The sequence below is a fragment of the Triticum dicoccoides genome, chromosome 5B (assembly GCF_002162155.2).
Source record: "Triticum dicoccoides isolate Atlit2015 ecotype Zavitan chromosome 5B, WEW_v2.0, whole genome shotgun sequence".
Classification (NCBI taxonomy): domain Eukaryota; kingdom Viridiplantae; phylum Streptophyta; class Magnoliopsida; order Poales; family Poaceae; genus Triticum; species Triticum dicoccoides.
Window position 1 is genome coordinate 714,798,218 of NC_041389.1, and position 12,423 is coordinate 714,810,640.

The following is a 12,423-nucleotide window of genomic DNA, read 5'->3' on the forward strand; positions in this document are numbered from 1 at the left end:
TGCTTTGTGCTGTGACTCAAGGACCAAACCCATTCACGACAAATTCCAGAATGTCCTTCTTGGAAATTGATGTCAAAGGGGGAGATAGAGATCACATCAAAGCTTAAATCACTTCAATAGAGGGAGAGAGATATACTTCAACAGGGGGAGAGAATACTCAAGAAGAGAGTAATACTCAAGGATCCCAGATGCTTGGTGTTCAGGAGGAGAGATGCCACATGTCTTCTTGAGGGGAAAGACATGTTCATATGTGCTTATTTGCATTAGCTCTGTTCATTTGTTTCCTTGAGCTCTGATTTTGCATTTTTCTCTGATTTTCTGTTCCCTATCTTCTCCCAGTATCCCATGCTAGATTCAGGGGGAGCAAGACATCTAAGGGAAAGAAATTTTTTGAATTCATTGCACACCTTTACCTTTGGGAACATGTCTATATTCAATGTGGTACTTAGTACTCACTCTCAACATGTCATCCCAGTCTTGGTACTCTTGTGGTTTCTTCTGTTTGCTCTGGCTAGTAGGTGTATCTGTGTTATCTAACCTTGTTTACGCAGGTTCATTCCATCCTAAGTCAACTCAAGATCGCAAGGTAAGTATATGCATCACAGTCATGTGTATGAGGAATTCTTGCTGATGTACATATTGTTTGCAAGAAGGACTCATGAGCATGAAGGTACATTTCCCATATTCACATCATTTGCTCTGATGCATATAGCCAAGATACATGTAACACATTGCCTACTCTGTCATGTTTATGCATTCACAAGCTTCTATATTCCATATTCACATAATTGCATACATGTAGGGGGAGCCTATGCTTGTTACATGTCTTTCCAAAGCTTTACTTGCTATTCTCTATATCTTTATCTGAAAGCTTTCATGTATGTTGTCATCAATTACCAAAAAGGGGGAGATTGAAAGCACAAGTGCTCCCTGGGTGATTTTGGTAATTAATGTCAACATATCTCTTGTTGGACTAACACTTTTACCTAGTATGTTTCAGACAAGTTCAACAATGGAGTGGCATGGACTAAAGGATGTGGAACCCCGTCAAGATGCTAAGGACAAAGGATGGGCTCAAGCTCAAAGATCAAGACTCTACATTTTCTATTTTAGTGATCCAAGATCACATTGAGTCTATAGGAACAGCCAATACTATCAAGAGGGGATGAGGTGTTGCTTAATGGCTTGCTTGCTCAAGTGCTTAGTGATATGATACAAAGGCCTCAACTGCTTTCTCACATCCACATATGTCCTAAACCAAAAGTCTAAACTCGGCCCTACCGATTCTTTCTATCCGGCGCCACCGAGTTCAGATATCTTAGCCATGGCCACAAATCCTAGGCAAATTGGTCTCACCGATAGGGATCTCGGTCTCACCGAGATGGGATTGTAATCTCTCTGTGTATGTCCATTACCAAAATCGATATCACCGAGTTTGAGCAATCGGTACTACCGAGATTACAATGCAAACTCTCTGGTTAACTTATTACTAAAATCGGTCCTACTGAGTTTGTGTAATCGATCAAACCGATTTTGCCTGACAAACTCTCTGGTTAGCTTATTACCAAAATCGGTCCCACCGAGTTTGTGTAATCGGTCTCACCGAGATTACGTTAAGCCCTAACCCTAACCATATCGGTCCTACCGAGTTGCATGTCAGTCCCACCGAAAATCCTAACGGTCACTAGATTTGCTGAGTCGGTCTGACCGAGTTTACCAATTCGGTCCCACCGAGTTTGGCAAGTTGTGTGTAACGGTTAGATTTTGTGTGGAGGCTATATATACCCCTCCACCCACTCTTCATTCGTGGAGAGAGCCATCAGTACGAACCTACACTTCCAGCATCTATTTTCTGAGAGAGAACCACCTACTCATGTGTTGAGGCCAAGATATTCCATTCTTACCATATGAATCTTGATCTCTAGCCTTCCCCAAGTTGCTTTCCACTCAAATCTTCTTTTCACCAAATCCAAATCCTGTGAGAGAGAGTTGAGTGTTGGGGAGACTATCATTTAAAGCACAAGAGCAAGGAGTTCATCATCAACACACCATTTGTTACTTCTTGGAGAGTGGTGTCTCCTAGATTGGATAGGTGTCACTTGGGAGCCTCCCGACAAGATTGTGGAGTTGAACCAAGGAGTTTGTAAGGATAAGGAGATCGCCTACTTCGTGAAGATCTACCGCTAGTGAGGCAAGTCCTTCATGGGCGACGGCCATGGTGGGATAGACAAGGTTGCTTCTTCGTGGACCCTTCGTGGGTGGAGCCCTCCGTGGACTCGCGCAATCGTTACCCTTCGTGGGTTGAAGTCTCCATCAACGTGGATGTACGATAGCACCACCTATTGGAACCACGGCTCAAAAATCACTGTGTCTCCAAATTGTGTTTGAATCCTCCAAACCCTTCCCTTTACATTCTTGCAAGTTGCATGCTTTACTTTCCGCTGCTCATATACTCTTTGCATGCTTGCTTGATATGTATTGTGAGTGTTAAACTTGTGCCTAAACTCCACTCCAACTTAAAGAAGTTAAAAACTGCAACTTTTGGTACTTAGTGTCTAATCACCCCCCCTCTAGACACCCCTTCTCGATTCGTTTCAGTGGGACCATCATATTCGTAAACAATGTGTGTGATCACAGGTTGTTCACGGATGTCTTCTTCATCCTGATGCCCAAGGGTAGCATCGTGAGCGTTGGCCAGGTCGACAAGAGCTGTTACGACATTGCCTTTCAACGTGGGGTGATCGTCGTGCACGAACAGCGCATGCGGCAGCTCATCGAAGTAACGTGAGGAGCGAAACATCTGTACAACTTCTTCTCCCTGTCCATCCCATGTGCCTAGCCACGGGACACATCTCCGACGCGTGGCACTAGCATGCCCGTCTCGGGCACCAACACTTTGAGGAGCTGCAAAAGATGGCTCGGGGAGAGCTCGTTCGCGGGGTCCCCCATATCACACAGGCTGATGAGATGTGTGATGTTTGCCTTGCTGGGAAGCAGCAGTGTCTGCCCTTCCCCTACAAGGCAAAGTATAGGGCGAGCAAGCCCCTAAAGGTGGTTCACAGGGACCTCTGTCGTCCAATCAGGCGAGTGTCTCTACATCCTGCTGCTTGTCAACGACTACAGCAGGTTCATGTTGGTAATGCTCCTCGTCTCTAAGGAGGAGGCGGTGCGAGCCATCGTGAAGCATCAAGCTGCAGCGGAGCTTGAGCACGGCCAAAAGCTGAGGATGTTGCATACTAATCGTGGCAGCGAGTTCACGCCAGCCACCTTTTACAAGCACGTCCACAACAAAGGGTACAACGCCATCTCACGACCCCATACTCCTCGCAGCGGAACAATGTCGTCGAACGAAGGAATTAGAATAGTAGATGGTGCTCGGGATGGCACGCTGCATGCTCAAAGGCAAAGCAGGTGTCGAGCACGTACCGGAGAGAGGTTGTGCTCACGACCGTCTTCATCCTCAACCGCTCCATCACGAGGACCAGTGACGGCAAGATGCCCTAGTTTTCATTTGTATTTTTTCTTTCTTTCTTTTTCTGTATTTTCTTTAGCCTTTTCGGGTTTGAACATGGTTTTTAAATACATGTTAAACATTGTTCAATATACAAGACTAATTATTTTGTGTGGTATGAAACATTTTTTCTAAATTATGTGAACAGTTTTTTAAATTGTGTAAACAATTTTCAAATACATGTTTGAACGCCTTTTAGAATACTTTTTTTAAAACCAAACAAAGATTAAACTTTTCTTAATGGCATGACACATTTATTACATCATATAAACAATTTATTTAAATATCACAAACATTTCTTGAAGCACATTATCTTTTTTATATGTCACGAACATTCTTTTAGTTGTATGAAACATTTTTTTCTATATTGCGTGAACATTCCGTTTACATTGTATTAACATTTTTTTAATATCACGAACATATTTTTGAAACATATGAACTTTTTTAAGTGTCCTGAATATTCTTTTGAGTGCTATGAACATTTTACAAATATTGCGCAAACATAAATTTTTGACTGCTTAAATCATTTTTAAGCAATATGCACTTTTTAAAAATTTAGCTAAAGTAATTTTAAAATATGTATATTCATTTATTTTCGTAATACAAACAAATGTAATAGAAAGGAAAATAGGAAAAAAATAAATGAAAGAAACATGACGAACATATAACGAGCGGACTACTCCCATGGCGAGACAGACGTGTGCTGGCATATCTCTAGGGGCTGTCACAGCCTTATCTCTTGAAAGGTTGAACATCAGTACATACACAAGCGTTTATATATACGTGCATAAACTCATTCTTATGAACGCACACACGTACACCCTATTCCTATGAGCACCTCCGAGAGACAGAGCCAACATATGATCTGAGATTTTGCGAAGTCTTCGTAGGCGCCTCGTAGTCGACGGAAACGTCTACTCCCATTGAACGCACATCGCTGGAATACTGAAATAAATACAGGATAAATGCGAGCACCAGGATTTGAACCCTGGTGTGCTGGGGATACCACTGTTCACCTAACCATCCGAGCATTGATTGGTTCGCGAAAGGCGCACCTCCTTCAAATCGTGTAGAATAGGCTGGCCGACCATTTAGGCAGGTTTTGGGAAGCTTCCGGACACCTTTTATCTCTGTTTTTATGGTTTTCGGGAAGATTTTCATTCGTTTTCTTTTCTTTCCTTTTTATTTATAAAAATATGTGCACTTCTTTCAGTTTTGAAAACTCCCCTCAAGTTCGTGAACTTTGTCCCTGAACTTTTTCTAAAATTGGCATTTTTTAGAATTTTGGGAAACGTTTTCCCTTAAATTCATTAATTTTCTTATCAAATACCTAATTTTTTTTAATCCATAATTTCTTGTGAATTCATGATTTTTGGAAAATCAGTGATCATTTTTCTTCAAATTGATGAACATTTTCAAATTTAATGAAATACTTCAGAGTTTTCATGAACTTTCTTTTGAATTAACAAACTTTTTCAAATCTACGAACTCTTGTTCAAATTTTCTAAACTTTTTTCGAATTTGTGAACCTTTTTAAATACTATGAACTTTTCATTAAATTTTTTTATTGCACGAACAGTTTGTCAAATTCATGGACTTTTTTTATTTTTTTTATATTCTTCTGAAATTTATATGAAAAGTCAGTGGTCAACAGTCAATAGCGGCAGATCACTGGGAACCAACCAAACTGAGTGAACCAGGACATAAAAAAATCGAGCGAACCAAAACTCTTTTTTAAGCAAGCTGTTACGAACCGAGCCAGCGAACCAGGATTCATAATTTTTCTGCTGTCTTTTACTAAATTCTAATTTTAACTATTCTTTATTTTAATTTTTCAAAATTCATGATGTTTTTGAAAAATGAAAATTTTCAAGTTCACAAGCATTTTTAAATTTGTCCACTTTTTTATATGTGAATATTTGTTCGAATTGGCAAACATTTGAAAAATTGGTGATCTTTTTAAAATTAATGAACATTTTCTTAATTCTTGAATATTTCTTAATTCATGAACATTTATTAAAATTTATGAATATTTTCTTAATTCGTGAACATTTCCGTATTCAATAGTAACATATTTCGAGTCATGAACATTTTTTGATTTCACCGAATGTTTTAAAATTAACAAAAAAGCCAACATATTCTTTTCCCTGAGACAAGGACCTGTAGCAGAAGAAAAAAAAAGCGAGCACGAAAAACAACAGCCAACTGCGAGTGACGAACCAGCGAAGGGCGAGCAGCTGGGCCGTGGCCAGGCGGCGCCCCCCTGTGCGCTATAGCAGCACGTCGGCGCGGCCCATACAAAAAAAGCACGTCGGCGCTGACGAGGAGTTCCCAAGATTATTGGTTGTGGTTTGGGGATGGCCGTCGCAGTTCAGAAGTACGAGTTCCAAAGCAGCAGCACCAGTTACTCGCCATCTGCAGCTTTCGTCCAACCAAATGGTAATTCACAGTTTCATATACTGGCAATGTAGCTAGCCAGCCACACATCATCCTGGGTCGGTAAAACTAAAATGGTACAACGTATGAATTTGACAAGCATTTGAATTTTTGTTGAAGGTCAATACAAAACTAGGCAGAAATTCGAAGTTCACACAAATTAATGGCATTCGAATTGTGTGCTGCGTACTGAGTAGTTACGAGCACGAGCACACTACCTCACTTGGCCTGTCCGAGTGGAGTGTCGGCACTTTAGAGCTCTTCCACCATCCAAATATGCTCCTTGAGCTCTCTTCCTCATTTTATTGTGAAATTGATCTTGTGCAAAATTCAGCAAGTCGAGAACAGTGATGTAAGCCTGCACGTATGATTGACCAAGTCATGTGAATGCCAGCTGGATGTTATGGCACAATGAAAAATTGCCCGCTCGAAGAGATTTCTTTTGTTAGCAAAGGAACACTTTCAAGATAAGTTGATGAAACAGAGAAGAGAAGTAATGTGAAGTTGTATTCAGTCATTCCAAGTCTGTTGTACAACCAACCATGAAGGGCAAGCCCCTTTAATTAATTCTTCAATGCAAGTTCAATTTCGAAATGTTGACATGGTTAGCTACAACCAAGGATGCACCTTACAAGAAAATAACTATATATGTTTCTGCCCTTGAAAAACTGTATATAAATACAACATAAAAGCGCAAATGCATGTTATAATCCATCCAGGCCGCTTACCTCCTCTGCAGCTCCTGGGACCAACAGGACAACCTCCAACACAATTATGTAGTACGGAGTAGAGCACCATGCATGTAACCACCAGGAGCACATATGCCAAATTTTGTGCAAATTTCGTTGGGCGACGATGACCTTGAGCTCTGCATGAGACCAACAGTTTTGTACAACAAATCAGCTGTATTCGACGGTTGGGATGTGACAAATCTTGCCGGCATCCTCCCCTTGGCAGCTCGCAATCAGACCTGGACATTCAACAATTCTGAGTAGCTTCAAAGCAGAGAGACTCCGTATGCTTTCAGGCAAACATGTCAGGTTGGGGCAAATGCTGATTAAAATTTCTTCTAGAGAAGTCAATTGTCCCAACCATCCTGGTAATGTCCCCATGCCTTTGCACATTTCCAACCTCAGTTTTTTAAGGGCGGTGAGGTTCTTCATGCTTTCAGGTAAATATGTCAGGTTGCGGCAGTCTCCAATTGAAATTTCTTCTAGAGAAGTCATCTGTCCCAAGGATCCCGGTAATGTTTCCAGGCCTTTGCACTCTGTCAACGTCAATTTTCTAAGAGCGTTGAGGTTCTTCAGGCTTTCAGGCAAAGATGACAGGTTGGGGCAATCGCCGATTTCAATTTCTTCTAGAGAAGTCAACTGTCCCAACGATCCTGGTAATATCTTCAGGCCTTTGCACCCTATCAACTTTAGTTTTCTAAGAGCTGTGAGGTTCTTCATGCTTTCTGGCAAAGATGTCAGGTTGGGGCAACCACTGATTCCAATTTCTTCTAGAGAGCCGAGGTGGCCCAACCATTCCGGGAGTGTCTCCAGCTCATTCAATGATACTAAATTTAGTTCAGTGAGAGAGGTGAAGCATTGTATGACCTCTGGCAAAGTCTTCAAGCCAATGATAGATTTTACCTGAAATATCTCAAGGGTAGGAAAGTGTTGAAGTCCATCCCACTTGTCTTGAGAGTAACTACAACTCTTTAGAGCCATCTCAGAAGGATGAATGGAAGATGAGAGCTTTCCAAATCCTCGCTCTGGCAAAACTGGCTCGCTGTTGCTCAAAAACCACTTCATACTTCTTGGGGGATATGGTAGGAACTTCAACTTTGGGCAGTCTGTTACATTCAAATGATGCAAATTAGGTATTAAAAACTCTTCGTTTTCTTTACATGACTCTGTTGTCCACCATTCCACCAAATTCTTCATCGACGCCAATAGCAGTACTCTTAGTTTCATACAAGATCCGCTCTCTCCATAGAATTCCTTACCAATTTTTCTAATGTTGGGAATGTTCAGAAGAAACAACCTTCTTAAATTTGGTAGTGCCCCTAATGGAGGAAGAAAATCACATGCTTCCAAACCATTCAGAGTTAGTTCACTGAGAAAAGGGATGTAGGACGAGATGTGAAGCATCCAGTTAGGGAATTCCTTGCTCATATACCCACATAGCCAAAAGTTATCAAGAGTCCGAGGAGGTACGAGCCTGTCCAGCACAGATTTACCTCCTTCATTTCTGAAGTGAAGTTTTAGGACTCGAATATTTGATTTATCACGCAGTTTGACTTTGTCTGCATCTTCTGGATGCCTGACATTCTGAAGGTCTTTAAGTATCAGCTCTGAACAAGTCAGTCCAACAAGATCCACTATACTGCTGCATCCTCTACTCTCTATCTCATGTACATAATGCCCTACTGTGCCCACAAAATTTAGACGCTTTCGAATGGCTTCAATCTTTTCAAGAAAATCAAAAGTTGCATAATCAATCACAAACTCGGTGAGACTAGTCATGTCACCAATGCTATAAGGGCAGTCATCCATAAGTATAAGGCCATTCATGTGAAGTATTTGAAGCTTTAGGTCGCCAAATGAGGAGGGGAGCTCCTTGAGCCTCAGACAATATGACAAATAGAGACACCTCAGCTTAAACAACTTGCATAGTGACTCTGGCAATTGTCGGAGTTTAGGACAGCTTGTTAGGTTCAAATATTCAAGCTCGATGAGGTGACCAAAACATTCAGGGAGTTGTTCGAGGTTATGGCAATCTGAACGATCTAGGTATTTCAAATGATTAAGTTGGCAAAATGATCCTGGCAGCATTGAAATCTTGTAGCAACCAGACAGGTTCATGAACTCAAGTTTCTGAAGGTGGCTGAAATCAATTGGCAGGTATTCTAGCTCATGGCAACTTGATAGGTTCAGATGCTCTAAACACGGAAAGCTTACATTGTCAGGTAGTTTGGTGAGCCTTGAGCAACCTGACAAGTTTAAGAATGAGAGTTTAGGAAGGCTACCAAATTTGTCAGGCATCCTTTGAAGAGCACAACAATGTGACATGTCTAGGTGGTGTAAGTATGCAAGCTCACAGATTGATTCAGGCAACTCTTGGAGTGTACAACACCCGGATAGATTGAGGAAAAAGAGTTGAGAGAGCTCCCCTAGTGATGCAGGTAGCTTACTGAGGCTACTACTACCAGATAGATCCAAATAGCAAAGTTTGCTGAGGCGACAAACATGGTCAGGCAAGATTTCAAGCTTGGAATTGGACAGAATAAGAGTTTCCATGTTTTGAAGTGCATGAAAATACTTGGGAAGTGATGTTATTGTCAAGCGTGTTGCATCAAGATACCTAATTAGCTTCAATTGATTAATGGAAGATGGTAGCAACACGCTACTTGGAGCAGATTGACCTTCAGCTGAATGTCCACTTAGGTCCAAGACACGTATGTACTTGGACCGAGAAAAAGCCTTTTTCGGGAGTTGCAGTCCCCCCAAATCCCTAAAGTGGAGGGATCTAAGCTTGTGTGGAATATATTTCAGAACCTCGAGATCATTCTTGAAGTTGGTTAACTGTGCATGTCGGCAGTAACGAGCAATGTTCCAAGTGGTGCTTTTGGTAGCATCTAGATCAATGAATTCATCAGTAACAATTATTGATGCAAGATCATGCACCAAATCATGCATGACGAGTTCTGAGGGAGCATTGAAATGCAACAGACTTGGATTAACCTGCAAAGGTAACTACTATCAGTATAGTATTGCAAAGAGAAATGTAATAACCAACTATAGGAAATATTAAAATGGAGTTAAGAGAAGAAACTAAGATCTGGTAAAATTGCATCTCCCCCAAAATATGTGGAGCCTCCAGATCAATTTTCTACACATGATTTTTTCACTATAAAACATGGATTTTACAAATTGTCTTTATGCCATGGATTGAGTCATAGATGATGAATAAATTTATTAAAATTTAGAATTTAACTTTGTGCCACATAATCTAGACAATGGAACTAGGAATGGAATGACAAGAAAGAATCTCAAACCAAAAGAATATATAAACCCAACATAGTCAAAACAACAGACCCAATAGAGTACAAAACTGAACACAATAAATTTAAATTCAGAAATAGATATATTAAATCATTAATATAAATTAAAAATGAAATTGTAGGGCCTAATCTAGAACCATAATAGAGTAGAATCCATGAATTAATGTATAATAGAGTAGAATCCATAATTGTGTGTCCTTAGCTGTAAAGTAAAAAAAACAGAATAGTAAAACTAAACCAGCCATACAAGAGGAAGAGAAATAGTGTCTACAGGTACTAACCAAAGCAGACACCGGAGTCTGAAGAAAGGACATCCCCAGAAGGTAATTGATGCACCTGTGACCATCGTGCCTTGAATTAATGTATCCAAGAGCATTCCATTGCTGGATTAAGCGATTGATTTCCATGACAAAGCCCTTGGGGAAGGCTGCCAAGTACGTGAAACACATTTTGAATTCTAGTTTCATGTAGGTATAGCTCAGCAATAGCCTCTCTAATGTTTCTTTCTGATGTACTTCTTTCAAACCCAGATCGACCTTGGTGTCTCTTATATCTTCCCATGCCCCCACGGTCCTTTGCTCTGACATTACATGCCCAAGAGCATTCGCCACGAGAGGTAAGCCCCCACACTTCCCCGCAATCTGCTTTCCAATTTCTTCCAAGACACTGTGGTGATCATCAGGCCCAAATGCCCTTTGCTTCATTAATTCCCAACAGTCGCCAGGTTCTAAAACACCCAAATTTATTATGTCAGACTCGTGAACTGGGACAATTTTGCTCTCATTTGCAAGGAAACCAGTGCGCAATTGTTGCACTACTCGTAGGTTTCGGGTAGTTACTATAATACGGCTACCCTTGCAGCCATGCTGTAACATCTGCTTCAACTTTTCAAGTTTATTTCCATCTTCCTCCCAGAGATCATCCAGAACAATAAAGTATCTTCTAGTAGCAAGTTCTTTTTTCAGATAAAACTGCAAATCGCAGTTGTCAAGGTTGACAGTGTTATTCATTATTCTTTTCAGGATTGCACTCCCAATTTTGTTCAAATCAAACTGCTTGGACACATTAAACCAGATTGAGACGTCAAAGATACTGACCCTCTTGTCTGCAAAAACTGATTCAACCAATGTTGTCTTACCTATGCCACCAAGGCCAACAACTGGAATGATGGAGATATCCTGGTTAGCTTCACTTGTCAGTAGCAGGCTGATTATCTTCTCCTTCTCGATATCCCTCCCCACCATTCCAGTTTTCGTGCCATCACCATAGTTGGCTACAAAAGTTTCATTGTTTCTGCTCTCTTCTCCCCGGGCTTCTTGACGCACAAGGTTGAGCTTCGTTCTCCCCTCCTTTTCAATTTCGTCTATTTTCTTCATCACGTTCTTCATCTTGTGGGGCATGATTATTCGCTGCAGGAGTTGATTGTTTCTGGAAAACCATAAGTTGAACTGCAAAAATAAAAATTGGAGTCAACTTCAGTCTCCAAGCATATCATTTATCAGATTAGTTATAGACTCTCATGTCTCATCCACCGCACAGATGGAGAGGAAGGCTGCACATTAATTACAAAAGAAAGGATAAAGATGGGCTATTGCATAATCAGACACACAAAGACATTTTCTCCAAACAGGATAATCAAAGAATCAATATATTTTTAGATTAGATAAAGAAGAATCAATATCTGAATGAATACCTTGGATTGGCTCTTCTTGATGAGCTCGTTAGCATCCAACTCATCAAGCACATCCTCGACGTCATAGGCGACGCGCTTAAATTTTGTAAGCCACCGCTGAAATACTCTTGCACCTTCTCCTACTTGACGCGACTTGTCGTCGGCATCAAGCAACAAGGCCTCGAGATCTTTCATCTTCTCCTGCAAGTCTAACGCGTCCTCCCTGTACCTCCACTGCAGAGTGATCTCCGACGCAGCATATTCACCAAGCTTGCTGACGATTTGTTTCCCCACGGCACCAGCAATCACACCCCCCAGACCGCTCATGGCTGCTCCCCAGCGAAGCTATTGCTCTCTCTCTCTCTGAGGGCAATATTGCCGTGTTTGTAAATTGCAAGAGTGCTGACCAAGACACATATATAGAGGTTGAAGAGGGAAGGAAGCTTCGTGGCAGCTTCTTCCTGCCCACATCGTTGTCCTTATTTTGCTTTGCTTGGCCTGGTCCATTTTGGAAAGGAGGTGGCGTGTTCCTGACTATCTTTCAAGTTTGCCCCCATGGAGAAAAGCCAATATAATGGAACCAAAGTTGAAGACTCACCAGCCTCACTTTTCAAAAGCATAACATCATGGACTAGGGCATCATTTTCGACGCACAACATGAAGCAGGCTGTTGAAATTTTAGAAAGCTGTCTGCAAATACCGGCAGCAGAATGTGATGACCAATAGTTCTATCTCTTCCCTCCTGAGCTGAAAGAC

The 12,423-nt window shown here is 41.2% G+C and overlaps 1 protein-coding gene across 1 annotated transcript; it reads right to left on the bottom strand.

The window, feature by feature from the left end:
- Positions 1–6,032: 6,032 nt before the first annotated feature.
- On the bottom strand, positions 6,033–12,293 carry LOC119312907 (putative disease resistance protein RGA1). Its single transcript, XM_037588691.1, has 4 exons — positions 11,689–12,293; positions 10,277–11,443; positions 6,676–9,675; positions 6,033–6,305 (listed from the first exon to the last, which is right to left on the bottom strand). The coding sequence occupies exons 1-3, from the start codon at positions 11,992–11,994 to the stop codon at positions 6,847–6,849; spliced, it is 4,302 nt and encodes a 1,433-aa protein (XP_037444588.1). The 5' UTR covers positions 11,995–12,293; the 3' UTR covers positions 6,033–6,305; positions 6,676–6,846.
- Positions 12,294–12,423: the final 130 nt, after the last annotated feature.

What these genes read in the sequence shown, in the direction of transcription:
- LOC119312907 (XM_037588691.1), bottom strand. Translation starts at nt 11,994, where the DNA reads ATGAGCGGTCTGGGGGGTGTGATTGCTGGTGCCGTGGGGAAACAAATC. An exon ending in TCAAGAAGAGCCAATCCAAG is followed by an intron (nt 11,444 to 11,688) that starts GTATTCATTCAG and finishes TTATTTTTGCAG; the next exon opens with TTCAACTTATGGTTTTCCAG. An exon ending in AGACTCCGGTGTCTGCTTTG is followed by an intron (nt 9,676 to 10,276) that starts GTTAGTACCTGT and finishes TTACCTTTGCAG; the next exon opens with GTTAATCCAAGTCTGTTGCA.